This window comes from Drosophila bipectinata, chromosome 3L (genome assembly GCF_030179905.1).
Source record: "Drosophila bipectinata strain 14024-0381.07 chromosome 3L, DbipHiC1v2, whole genome shotgun sequence".
Lineage (NCBI taxonomy): Eukaryota > Metazoa > Arthropoda > Insecta > Diptera > Drosophilidae > Drosophila > Drosophila bipectinata.
Window position 1 is genome coordinate 20,756,645 of NC_091738.1, and position 14,445 is coordinate 20,771,089.

Genomic DNA, 14,445 nt, shown 5'->3' on the forward strand with positions numbered 1-14,445 from the left:
ATCTGTAATTAGTTTATAATGCGCACAGGAAATGCTTGGGAAAAGCGCAAGGACAGGAAGTTGGATGGCTGTGCACCGAAAAAATCAAACAAAGAAGCGATAGTTTCCAAAGGACATTATTCCTTGTCTTAGCAGCAGTCCAATAGAAGTGAAGTTTGAGGTAATCCTGGAACAAAAAAACATTTTTTCGCTGTGCAGCCACGAACAAGGCCAACAACTCCCCGCTTAACCTACAGTCATAGCCAACTGCGATTAGGGGCCGTGGCCGAGGCGAGTCGATAAACATAAAAGTTAATGGTGAAATTTTTTAATTAAGAAAATCAATGAATATTTTTTGCTGCTATTTTTTCTCAGCAGCTTCCTGTCCTTTCATTTCGCTTTCTAGACTGCTGCATTATGGCTATTTGGCCCTAAGCTGTTTCTTGTTGGCTGTTGGCTGTTGGATGCCTTCTATTCCCGCCATTTTAACATTTATGACTTGCGATTTTCACGACTCTCGGGGATAATGGAAAGGACTCTAAACAGGAGCGAGGAGGACGCGGAGGAGCGTCTTGGAAAGCGATTTGCCTTTTATATTTAATAAGCTCGGAAACAAACTTGCTTTTAATGCAATTATTTAATGCAAACGTCAATAAAATTTAATTGCCTTTTTTACGTGCTGGAATTGTTTCGGTTTTTTGCCATTCGAGTCACTTTTTGTCTATCTGGCTCCGGCTATTTAATTATGAATTACAATTTATGCGGCCGCCTAAGTCAACACAACACAGAGCAGGGAAAGCGTTTAATTAAATTGCAAAAACACAAAATAAAGGCAAACACACAGCAGCAGGACTGCTTAAAGCCGCAACAAAATCAAAGCCGCAAGTACAAAGATAAATAAGTGGCATTGTCGGTTTCATTTCCGGCTGCAACATTTGCATTCAAATCGCAGTGTCTGTGTTAGCCCGATTGTGTGTGTGTGCGGCTTTGTATGGGTGTGAGTGTGGATGTCGGTGTAAGCGGTATATAAGTAGACTCCCAACTGGTTTTATATTTAGGCGTTTGCCTCCGCTAAAAGCACAGAAAGAAAGCAATAAAAAGCAGCACGCCGCGAATACGAAGCCAACTGATGGGTCTGCCACGGGGTGGGGTGGGTGAATGGGCCGGGTTGGCTTGGGGGGTGGCTAGCAGCAGCTGTCGCTTCCGCCCAGCCCCCCAGCCGTCCATCCACCCATCGGCATTGGCTGCCGCGACTTGGCCTCGACTGTCTTTCAGTTTCTCACTTCATCAGTTACGCCAAAAAGGAGACTCTACAATAAATTTCGCTGATTGCTTCCGTTTTTTTTTTCAGCTGCCCCTTCGCATCTACGCTGGCTCATTTTTTATGCCGCTTGATAAAGTAATATCCGTTTTAGGTTCACTCGGTTGTAGGTCCTGCCAGCTAGACCTGGAGGCAGTTTTGTGGACTCTACAATACCCTCAGGACACGCAAGAGGTTGGCTCAAGAAGTTGAAAATTATATAGCTATTAACCTAGGAATAGATTGCTTTTAAAATTAAATTAAACAAAGTATACAATAAATTAATATATAATAAAAAAAAATAGATATACTATATTTCAGCCCTTTTTAATACCAGTACCTATTTAATGCCTCCAATGAATTTTTAATGCTCCCCATAAAACCGCTCGTCTGCCACTTAGTTTCCCCCAAAAACCCAGCCACTTCAGCGGCAACAACATAATTAAGGGGTATTAACTACAAGGTATACAAAAAATGTCAGTTGCTGCAAGTAATGTTCCAACTTTTGGCTATAATTTGGGCCCCCAGCCGCCCTCTAATCCCCTCGCTCTCACCAGCTGCAGCAGTTTTGCGGGTCTAACACAGATTTGTGGCCATGGCTTCTGGGAGAGGGTTCGGTGGCCCATGGGGCGTATGCGTCATATCAGAGCACGCATACGCTCTGTAGGTCAATGCTGTTAGGCCAAAACGAAAGCCATTGCCACAGGCAAGTGTGTATATGTGTGTGTGGGTGTGAGTGTGGGTGTAGGTGTAATTGAAACTTCCGCTTTGGTCAGTTAGCGCAATTTAGCAAGCTGCAAAAAAGTTAGGCACGGCTGAAGTAACAGGCAAAGTGCAAAGTCCATTGCAGCTACTTGGCTTTCATTTCAATTTAAACTTTTGAAAGCCAACCCCCCCACACACACACACACTCAGACACTCACGGACATCCGCTTACATATAGAGTCAAGGGGCAGACATGGAGAGTAGAAATTATTTAAAATGATTTAATTCACAACAATTTTCATTAGGTGGCCGACTGCAATGCAGGTTGCCAGTGCCCCCCTCTGCTTTTCCTTTTCCCCTGCCCGCCACTAATTCACTTTTGCTGATTTCTGTGAAAAAATATGCGAAAAATGGCTTGAGAGGGGCGCAGGACATGCTCATGTTTCATATATGAAATAATTATATGTGCGGTCAGCACAGTGGCTCTGAAAGGAACCGAAAATGGCCGGCGACTGGCTGCGGGCAGTGCAGCAGTCCCTCTATGTGTGCTCCCCTTTTATGTTATCCTCCTGAAGGTCCTCTGCCCAAAATGAAAGAAAATATACAAAATTTGTGGCACTGCTACATGCCCCATGATGCCTGTTCCATAGCATAACTTTCACAGAGATTTTACTCCCAAGCGGGTCACGCCTTCTAGATAAGGTTGTTATTAAAGACAGTTATATTCTAACATTTTAGTACTGTTGCTTATTAAATCTATGGTGATTATAATTGAAATTTGAATAATTATATTTTCTAATATTCTCTTCTTAGACCACCCCCTTTACCCCCCAGCCACTGCCCCTCGTTTGGGGGCAAAAAATTAGTGACAAAGAAGTTGCAAGCGGAAAAATGGCCAAAGGAGAATGCAACTGGCAAAAGGTTAACAAGCGTCAGACAGGCCAGCAGCCAGCTCTGGGAATTAGCCAGCAGCAACAAGACAACAAAAAAAGAGCATCTGAAAGAGGAACTTATAATTTTTGGCCACCATGCCACTCGGGCTGCCTCCGAAAAAAAGGAAAAATGGCTGCCAAGGACCCGGGCAAAAAGAGGAATGTTAATGAAAAGCAAGCGTGAAATAAAATCATAAATTTTGCAGCGGGGGAGGGCGAATGCAAGTTGCCACTCCACTCTTGTTGTTATTATTTGGCATTTATATGCACATACGAAAGAGATGGAAAATTAGGGGGCAAGGGGGGAGGGCGCTGGTTGGAGCTAGACTGCATTTGTGGTAAGCTGCCCGATGCATACAACTATAATGTTCTACTTTGGCTCGGAGCACTCGCGTGTACGTGTGTGTGGTGGGGCTTGGCAAGGATTTTCCGCCAGAGTCCAGAGTCTAGACTTGGTCAGCTAAGCTGGAGATGAGAAGTCGTCAGAAGGGATGGGGGACGGGCCGTGCTGATGAAGTTGATGAGGGTACGAGCTATCAGAAGTAAAAGATGGCCCTACAGCAGGGAAAGATGTGTGTATTTTGGCAAAGTTGAATTAATAACAAGAGCTCTCTGTGGGCGGGAATTTGTGTTCCATTTCAGTTAAGTCCTGTAATAGATTTGTATTTTTTTGGAAAGAGCAAGAAGGCCCCAACACCAACCCCCATGAAAGCTTTTATATTTGGTTTGAAACTCGGCTAGAAGTTCAAAAGTTTGCTAAAAGCTTTCTTTATGCCACCTTGCTTTCGTCACGAATTTATTTCAGTCGGAAGAACATCCAATAAAATGCAGGTTTAATATTTTAGAAAATTGTGTACATCTTTATTATTTCTTTAACTACTTTTTGGTTGAATGTTTCTGGTTTTTGGTTGATGTTTCTCTCATAGATATTTCGAACTTATCGTTTTTGTTTTTTAGCCTTTCTGGCAGCTTGAACTCAGGCAGAAACAATTCGAGGCGACTTCTGTCCTAAACATTAACTAATAAAATGCATAAATCTGTTAACAATTTGTGTGTTGCTTCGCCGTTGGTTTGGTGTGCTTACGTAATTAATTCGCTATGATTAATGCTAATCTGATTGTTATTGTTATTTATGCGATTTAGCTAGCACTTCGTTATAGGAGTTAAAGCCAAGAACCGAGTAACGGCAACATAGTTTCGAGTTCAACGCATTTTCTCTCTATGTAAATATATATATATACTATATATGTATGTTATTTGTGTGTACATTATGAATGCATGTGTGTGTGTATAAATTCCATATTCTTTGACAATTGCACAACAGTTAAAAGTAATAGTAAACAATTAATAAATCATTTTAGATATGGCCGGGGCCAAATACGATTTGCACTATAATTCTTGTGTGTTGATTAACTTTGATGTAGTTTTTGAGTGAGATATCCCTAGAAGTATGCAGTAATTTCCTAAGTTTGTAATTAGTTTTCTTTACTTTGATCTGTTAAATGTAGTTCTCTTTTATTTCATATTTTTGTTTGTATTTTGAGTCCAGCTACAAAACGTTGCATAAAGTTGTATAAAAGTTTTGGTATTTTCATCTCAAGATTTTTGTTTTTTTTTGTTTTTTGTTTCCATTTGACTAGCGAGTAAATACAAAACCCAATCGATCCGCAGATGACAGTTCAACCTACACACACTCGTATATAACTGCGTGTATATAAATAACTCTATATAGTATTGTTAGAAACGGCTGCTATAAAATCACTGCCACAGTTTGGCCAGCACTTGTCCCCATAAGACTAACGTAATCATTAACTCTATGTATAATTAATTCATAAGCGCTAATATTCGTTTAATGCAACAAGTCTATGTGGGATCGTCAACTCCTCTGTTTCTGGTTCCTGTTCCACCACTAGCACCCGCTCCTGACCCTCCAGCTCCGGTACTAGATCCTTCCCCACTGCCCTCTTCCTCCTCCTCGTCCTCCTCATCCTCTTCGTCCTCCTCGTCCTCGTCCTCCTCCTCCTCGTCGTCGGACTGTTCGGATCAGTCGAATATGCAAACAAACACGCGCAGGCAGTTCATCCCGACCCGCTCCCAGCATCCCTCCTCCGTGGGCCGACCCTCGTGGGCCAGCCGCATCTTCTTCGGATAGTTCTTCGGGCTACTCCGGTCGCTCAAGTGCACGGGCATCCTGGCGTACTCCGCCCGGGGCTGGCGGAACTTCTCCAGCAGTTCCGTCTGTTGATCGGTGAGGTTCTTGAGCTTCTTGCCTGCAAAAATAGAAGTCATTTAATTATATGCAATAACAAGTGTATGGCAAATAAACAGTCCAATGAAACTTGCAGTCAGCTTTCCCATTGATATCTCTGATAACTTTTGTGGACTTCTATGGGTATTTAAAAGCAATCACCGATAACAAATCAAAGGCATTTTTATTTTCCTGATTGCAAGTATCGTGTCTGGGAAGTATTTGGGCTTCAAAAATTAAATCATACGGTCCAAATATATGTATATTATAGATTGATCTAACTACTATTGGAGAGACATATGTGAATGAGTAAGCCTCATCCTAAACCAAATTACTTCAATTTTTGTTCATAGATTAGATTAAAAAGTGATTGGCTTAAAAATTCATTCATTGGTTCTTAAACCATCTATGTAATAATTGTAAGTAGGAAAACACTTACCCTCGAGGGCGTCGCTGATAAGCGATATCTCCGTGGGCGGCAGCAGTTCAATGCGCTCGCAGCAGCGCCGGAACTCCGCCGGAGTCATCCGGAGGTAGCGGGGCGTCAGGCACAGAGGCCCGAGCACTGTGCGCCTGTTCTCCGGCGTAGCGTCGATATGCTTGCGGCTGCACTCCGCCAGACTCCACGTGGCCAGGCACTCGAACAGCGTGACCTCCGAACGCAGCTGCAGGGTGTCCCTCTTGACCAGCGTCTCGAGCTCCTCGAATCTCAGGTCGCAGATCTCCGGCATGGAGAGCAGCAGTTCGGCATGCATATCGATCAGCTGGAGTGTGTTGTGCAACAGCGCCACGCCGTAGTCCTCGGTGGTAAAGGGATTCGGGTTGGGGATGAGATTCACCTGAGCGCCGTCCCCATCGGCTCCGTTTTCCTGGGCCTGGGCCGCCTTGGCCTTTGCCGCTGCCTTCGCCTTGGAGGCCTGCTTTCGGGCCAGCTGCTGCCCGGTCTCCTGGGTGGTGATCACTGTCTGGTGCTGGTTGGTCAGGGCAATGCCCTGGTAGAACCACAGCGCCTTGAAGATGTCCAGGGCAGTGGCACTCGAAATGCTGAGATCAAGTTCGCGAATGCAGTAGATGATCTGGAATTCAATGAATTAAATTGTTAATTATTTTTAAGATTGGAAATTTAAGACCTATTTGATAGGCTTCACTCACCAGATCTGGTACGTTGAAGCGATCGGATAGCTCGAGTATCTTGAGCAGGTGCTTGTGATCGCGATAAGGGATGAAGTGCTTCTCCATGTAGCGCACGATCAGCTCAAAGTCGTTCTTGTCGACGTTGAGGATCTGGAAGTGGTTGTCGCTCTTGCGACCACTGTTGGGACCGGCGTGGATCAGCTTGGCCAGCTCCACGCTCCGCTCGAGCACCGACTTCCGCTCACACCGAATCATGTACCGATCATCCCCGTTGACCACGATGAAGTCGATGTAGGGATTCACAATGATGGGGACGCCGGTGTAGATAGTTGTCTGACCCCGGGAATAGGTGGGTGGCAGCATGTGTGCGGGCGGGGCACTCGGCGCCGGTGCGCTCTGAATGGCATCCACATTGTGGCCATCAGGGCCTAATCCAAACGGCAGCACCATCTCCTCGTCCTGCTTGTTGTTGTTGCTGTCTCCGTTGACTCTGTCCTGTTCCGGTGGGATAGGTGACTCCCTCTCCCGACGCAGTGCCTTGTGGACCAGGGCACCCACCAGAGGGAACTTGGTGACACGCTTCTCCTTGGCCAGCTGCTCCTCCAGGTGGGCGTCTCTCTTAGGGGAGCGGTACTTGTTGCCGGGCCTCGGCTCAACGGTGCTGGTGTCGTGGAAGGCAGTGATTTTACTGGAAAGCTGAAAGAATTGGTTAAAGAAGTCTATTATTCAATCAAGTTTTATGGGATGTATAAAGAATATATATTTTTATTGAGAATCGGATAGATAAGTTTGAATTGCTCTGTTTTTATGGAAGACTGACAATATTCAAATTCCAAAACCAACCTGCTTATCTCATACAAAATTTAAAGATTTATTTAAATTATTTATAATATTATTTTATAATTAAATACAATTTCTTCAGACCGAGTTTCCAACATAAAAAGGTCTTGAACAACCCTCCCATTTCAACTATAAGTACTGAACACGAATTGAAAGTGGGAAACTTCTTTCTTTATATGATCAAATGACTTATCCTTGGGAAGTACGTTCTTTATCTGCCCCGCCCATTGGATATGGTTTACGACTCTTGTGAGTGACCAATTAGTCACCCCCGGTATTTCGCAAGCCTGGTAAATCGATATTTGTGTTATATTAGGCGTTGTAAGTACTTTCCCCCACCTTAATGATCGATTCATTGCCCGCTTATCAGTCAATTGGCACACTTCAAAGCATAAATCGTTTGCGGGCCTAAACAGCCTTAATCGCTGATTTTTGCACTCGACAATAAATTAGCCCCCGCTATCTGGAAGTAATGCCCACTAATTAACTAACCAGCCGAGCCCCGAATATCATTTCAATTATAATTTCGGACCCGGACTCTGTTAGCATATGTCCTAATCGTTTGATTGCCACCAACTCGGCTGCAATCCATCATGCCGGAATACTTTGCTATAAATCATTTTCCATATCAGAATATCGGGTGCACGGCTACCTCTTCGACACCCTAATATGGCGCGTGATGTGTTTATAAGTCCCCTCCCCACTGCCAATATCAGCCGATAGCAGGGGAGTCACAGAGTAGGCGGTTAGCTATCCGAGCATTATAATGTCAATAGGACTCAGGTCTCAAGTTCCCTGCTGTAAGTTACTAATTTATTTGAACAGCGAAAAATCCTTTTAAGCAGGGCTCAGGCAAATTGACAAGTTATATCTTCTCAGTTTATTTAAATTATTTAATTTAGTTAAGACTCAATAGCCGATATACTCAATTATAAATGCAAAGATAATCGAGGTAGTTTTTGATTTTTTTGTTAATAATTATAATTGGAATTAAATTATTTTTCTCCGTATGATTATAATATTGGAAAAGGTAAGGAATGTAGGAATTACAGAACCTGTAGCATAACTTTCTGCAACATGTGCCTCAAGTCGAAGAGTTCGTTATTATCATAGATACTTTATTTATATGATGGGGAATTTCGAAAAAAAAAAACATTCTAGAGGTAAACCCAAACCGAATGTTCCAATAAAGAACATTATGTCATAACATATTGTGCTTAAAAAATTCATATAAACAAACATTATTTTGGCATTGTATTTGCAGGTTAATGAGTCACGTGAAAACATTTCCCCGCTTTCGAAAGAAAGATAAATAAATACACCTAACGAATCTATTAACTCTTTTGTTCATTAGTTAGATATATACTTAGATCGTGGTTCTTGTTATTGCCTTAAGTACAGTGCAAACAAAATAATTGTGGCACTGAAAGATTGCAAAGAAACTCGCGGTGCGGTGCCACAAACCAAGAAAAGCCAGCTAGCCAGCCAGCTAGGAGGGGAAATATTAATAAATAAAATAAATTATATGACGATGTTTGAACAGTTGTAAGGAAGACAGAATCGAGCTCTGAGTGTTGACGACTCTGTGACCGCTTCTCGTGACGGATCCGGAGTCGGGGCAGGAACCAGAGACGGGAGGAAGCCGTAACCGATTGCCTTCTTTCTTGAGAGGGCACCGCAACGCCTGATATTTAAATATTTGCCCACTGAACCCACCGAACGACCGGAATGGGAGCAGAGTTGATTCGTTATAGTGTGATAGTGCAATAAATAAATTATCGTGTGCAAATAAATTTATGGATGTTGATCGTCCAACGCGTTATCATCTGCCCAGAAACCACGCTGGAGCTGAGATCTCAGTTTTATGCACAGCACAGGCATCGAATTAGCACTTGAGGGTGTCACAGGCCGATTTTCTTTTGTTTATCAGCCTGGCCTATTATATACAAGAGTATATATAAATGGTGTGGCAGGAGGGCTTCGCCAAGGAAAATCGAGGGAAAAACACAGTTAACAAATCCCCGACCTTGTCTGGAAATACGTTCTTGAACTCTCCAAATTCTGATTCACTATCATATCAATATCATTTATATATCGGGCACTTCTTACACTTATTTGTGGTACCTTCTTATCGGCCCACAGCCCGTTCCATCAATCAATCAAAGGCGATTTATTTCGGCTTGCCGCTGTCTGTGATATGTTGGGTCTGTCTTCGAAGGGAACCCTTTGATTTATATTCGCAAAATGGAATTTTGTAATAGTTTCGAATATTGTAAATCACAAATCGTTAGCTCGGAGGGGATAGGTTCTGTAACTTCGAACGATTTTCTTGGCTGGCGAACCGTTCGCGACGAGTTTGGAAATCCGACTGCCATTCAGTTCCATTTGCAAACTGCGACGTCGGCCGCAGCAGCAGCAGAGGCGGTGGCAGTGGGGGATGTGTCATGATCGTGGATCTAAGAAGGGGAATTATGGGCTTTCGAACCCTAATTGTACGACTAAAACCCTAATCTATAACACGTTTTAAATATTTTCAAAAAACTAAAACTCAAAATTAAAGCGTTTTTTAGTATATGTTACAATGATTATTAAACCGATACCCCTAAAAACCATAATTAATATAAACTCATAAAAAATAAAATTATTTAAGCTCCCCAATAAAAGGACCCGCATACTCTCCTTAAGCTTGCAAAACTCGAAAAAAGCCACCGAAATGCAGGTCGGGCGGAAATGAGCTCGAGCTCTCAGCTTCGACTGCCTCAAGAATCATTCATGATTCGAATTATCAAATCACTTGGGGGACTAACGACTGAGCAGCAAATAAATCAAATTGTTTGCCAAAAAGAAGCCAGCACTGGAGTTTTGAGGGAGCTCTAGGAAGATTTCGCTGTTGAACGTTCCAATTAGCGCGGCGATTTGGAGATTTGTGTGGGCGGTGGGTGGACGCAGAAGTGGTAGGGGGTGGCGGGTGGAGTGGGTGGTTGTGTGGGAGTGGTGGTGTCGTATTTGACAACTGTAATTGTCGCAGGCGTTTTGTGTACGCACGAAATTCGCCTTTTTGATAAGCTAGACAAATAAAATAATAAGAGAATAAACACCAAATGGACATACGTAGAAAAATGTGTGGTTGTGTTCTTCGATGGATTCGACAAATTAATAAAAGAAGAGGCCACTGAAGGTTATTTGTTGCTGTGCAAGAGTGTGGGAGTGTGTAATAATAGCAACAGTAAGAAGTACAACAAGGGCTCAAGAGAATCGTTATTATCAGCGGCCAAGGCCAGGACAAAGCTGCAAAAGCTGCTTCTGGGCTGCTCGAGTTTGTTGTATGCCCAAGTATTTATGCACCCGCGAGGGCAGTCCCAGAACTTGCCGAAGCAAGCTATCAGCTTAGATAAAAGTGGAGGTTTTTATCGACAGGGACTATGGGGATTACATATTTAATGACAAATCAACAAAGAAAGTCAGCCAGTCGGTATGGTGTTATATGGCTTACTTCTCAACCTACCCTCGCTGGAGCAAGGGCCACAATGTTTGCCGATGTTGCTGGAGCAGCGATGACTGCTAATGAGTCCGCTGCCCGACGACACATGTAAAGCGGAAGCCCCAGATGGGGAAAAATAATATGCCGGCCAGAACAACAGCAAAAACTGTTAACAGTTAGCACTCGAACTCGGCCGCCTCACGGACGACCTTGACACTGGCATCCCACCGGCGGATCGGGTGGTCGAATCGGAGCTGTGACAACAGGGCCCACTGTCGGCACACTTCCCCAGCCATTTCCCCGGCACATAATCGGATCGTAAAAAACAAGTTTACGATCGCCGACTCACAATCAAATATTTGCATTCATAAGGAAAAATTTAATTAGCAGCATCAGCTCGGCAATGTGGAGCAGAATCGATATTCGGAGCCAGCCAGCCAGCCGGGCGGGAGGTGAAAATGTTTAATTAGTTTAATTTAGCATAATTACTCACATTGTTGGCTGGCGGTAAACAACGCGGATATGCGTAGTTCAAAACAAACAAATAGACGAGCGAGCAAATAAGCAGAGCCAGGCCATGGGAATCGGCCAAGAAGCCCGAAATGGTGGCCAATCCAAATAGTGGCTCGCTTCCTGAACGACTGCCAACTCTACCTGCAACTACCGCTGGTTGTGTTTCAAAAATAAAACACTTGCCACATTCTTGCGGCGGACCAGGAAAAGTTCACAGCCCGAGCCATACTCCACACTCTATTTATATGTTTCTAATGAGGTGCTTGATTTAAATTAGAAACAAGTACTGTACGATTATGAAACAAGAAGAAAATCCATAAAAAAGTTTAATTGTAAACAAATATAGGCTATAGAAGGTGGGTGGCCACCAAGAACTGACATTTTTGGAGAAAACAAGTAGTTCATAGATCTATTACTAGTGACTAAGACTAAAAGTATTCTCTACAATTGGTGGCCTTCGCAAATGCGATTTGTATCTTGAACTTCGCATCGGAAGCCCGTCAACTGCAGTAGTTCTGATGCGTAATTCAATTTGCCACAGTCCGGCGGCATCGTGGCACCTCCAAGCCGTGACTCCAACTGAGTCACCCATCGGTGCCTGCCCTGCCAGGCCGTGTGGGGTAGGTGGGCGGCATAAAGGCCCCTTCCTATGCTACATGTTATGGACACCGGACAGGACAGCGGACAGCGGAAAGATGACATCATTTGATTTGATTGCCGGGACAGAAAATGCCGTGAGAAAAGTACAACCGAACGCTTTTTATAGGCCCGGAAAATTGCATTACTCATCCAACCCCTGCGAAGATCCAGGGGAGAATATGATTCGTCGAGACTAAGATGACGAGCTACGAAAGCGGGCTAAATAGTGTGCTGGCATTTTGGCCAAGTGCCAAATGAACCAGCAGACACCCGAGCGACCAAAATTTATTGTGAAAGGGCCGGGAATTGCATCAAAACAATGGTCTAAACAAAATTGGTCAGATAGTTTAGCCTTTTGGAAATCTATAAAATTAAAATAAATTTACCATTGAATAAATAACACCTTCATCGCTCATATAGGGGTTTATTCATCCAATTTCTTTTATTTTAAGCACTGGAGTAATATGGGTCGTTGAGATCATATGAGTAATATATGGGTTATACTCGTATGGTTAATATTTTCGGAGATAAAGTCGGTTTCCCAACCAATTTTGATGACATTTTAAAATCCAACAAACTTCTTATCGAATAACACACTAATGAATTATTTTAATAACAACTTGGAATTTACAATTACAATAAAATATAACGAAAAGTTTAGATATTTTTATAAAACTCATAAAGCACATTATACTTCTTTACTTTAAACTTGATCTTTATCTCTAAAATTATATTGTTGTGTTCAATGCTTGAGATGCTTATAACTTTATATTTATGTTTTAAGAAACCTTTATATGGTTGAAATAAAAGGAAAATAAATCAAACAAGTCTCTATTGTGGAGAATCCATTTAAATATTCCTACAAGTAACAAAAGGACAAATTTCCCCGCAGCATTCATAGAAAATCAAATTTTCACGAGCGATCCGAACGGGGGTTTTCCCATTTGGCAGAAGTTGGAGCTAACAAAGGCGACGCTGCCCGAAACGCAAACAAAACAGGAAAAACGGAAAAGTGAAAAAGCGAAAAAGAACTCACCCCCGGCACGTAGGAAAATCGCAGGTGTCGGCGGCTCCGGGGTGGTGTGTGCTGGTTTGGGGTGTGGAGTGTGGAGTAAAAGGCCCTACGCAACATGTTCCATATTCGGCGGGGAAAGCGATAAAAAAAAGTGAAACAGGGATGGGTTGAATGGAACTGGAGCAGGGGCGAAGGCCGAAAACAAACAGTCGAACAAATTTGCAATTGCAGACAAAAGAAATTATGGGTGTGGGGGCTTCTATGAGATGGCAGTGACAGGGGAGGAATAGGCCAATAGCCAATATCAAGAGCGCGACGTGGCGGGGGATCTAGAATAAGAGGGCGATTGGGGTCGAATGGGCAACTAGTTAGAGGATGCCAAGGGCGAAGCGAAAACCAGAAACGAAATGAATGTGGAAGTGGAGTGTAGTGCTGGAGTGCTCGTAACAATTGACAACGCGGCGTATGCGCGATGGATGCCCCTGGCCAGCTGATGGCGATGACAACCGTACAATGAAACACTGACACAGTGAACGAGTTACCCACTCAGTGAGCCTCCCACCCACCAACACACACTCGCACACAATCATACGGTGAAAGTTTCCTTCGAACAGGCTGCTTTCGGCAGTGTCTGTGTGTTTTATGGATACACAATTTATGTTGGCCAATTGCTCGCCCCTCGCCATCCTCTCTGTTTGTACACAGAATTTTTGTGATTAATCACCAGCACGGCCCCCAGACACTTACCCAGGTTTATGGCATAAATTTCCAAATGGCTGTCTTTCAAGAAATGCCCGTTCCCCAATTTATATACTGCAGTCCGTCGATTTCCGCCCGCTATTTGGCGAGTTTTCGGAATGGTTTTCGTTAATTTGTTTATGCCGATCTGCCGACGCGGATATATTCAGACTATATGGGAGATATATAGAGAAGCAGAGTGCACTGGCTGGCTGTTGGATTGTTTCTTTTCTCGACCCGACAGTTTGCGCGCCTCGTGCCAAACGGAATTGGGAAAGGCAGCCAAGAACCACAACGTCTCCGCTCGAGAGCCGAAAAGCGTATATACAACAAAATATTTGGTGCGCCTTCCCCGAGGAGAGCGCCAGGCCAAAAAACACACACCACAACCAGAAAAAAAACAATGCTCCCCAAAAGGAAAACATACCAAATTTCCCGGGCTGGCGTTGCCACCGTTAACCTCCATTTTCACCAAGCTGCCTCCATAAAATTTGAAATCCGAAGGAGCTTTGTCCAGTTTGAGCCTCGGATGGGGAGCTCAAATATATATTCCGTAAAAAATATAGTTATTTTGATGTTGGAATAATGTTGAAAGTGATTTCAAAAGCCCGGCCGTCTGGCAACTTTCCACCTGACTAGGGGAAAACTCTCAGCAGCTTTTCTCGGCCAGACATGCGCACTGCCTCGGACGTCCGGAGAGCGTCCCACAGGTCGTATGAGTGGCCAGAAAGACGCAACATTTTCGAGCGTGTGATAAGACCCACAGATGCCCGTCCGGACTTTCGCTTTCCGGAGAGGGAAAACCCGTGCCAGAGAGTGAGAGCGAGTGCGTGGGCTTTCTAGGGAAGGAGGCCCATTTTCGGACGAGGCCCTAGACAACGGAGCGTCGTATTGAGGGAGGTAGGAAATTTATGGCTGTTA

General features: G+C 43.8%; 1 protein-coding gene across 4 annotated transcripts; it reads right to left on the reverse strand.

Moving 5' to 3' along the window:
• Positions 1–3,748: 3,748 nt before the first annotated feature.
• On the reverse strand, positions 3,749–14,141 carry axed (BTB/POZ domain-containing protein axundead). 4 transcript variants are annotated; one of them, XM_017239852.3, is made up of 4 exons: positions 13,952–14,141; positions 6,317–6,994; positions 5,604–6,240; positions 3,749–5,186 (listed from the first exon to the last, which is right to left on the reverse strand). In XM_017239852.3, the coding sequence occupies exons 1-4, from the start codon at positions 13,988–13,990 to the stop codon at positions 4,960–4,962; spliced, it is 1,581 nt and encodes a 526-aa protein (XP_017095341.2). In that variant the 5' UTR covers positions 13,991–14,141; the 3' UTR covers positions 3,749–4,959. The 4 variants fall into 4 exon arrangements, with proteins under 4 accessions (XP_017095341.2, XP_070135939.1, XP_070135937.1 ...); XM_070279838.1 differs by lacking the exon at positions 13,952–14,141 and adding an exon at positions 13,534–13,838; XM_070279836.1 differs by lacking the exon at positions 13,952–14,141 and adding an exon at positions 9,263–9,497.
• Between the last annotated feature and the right edge of the window lie 304 nt (positions 14,142–14,445).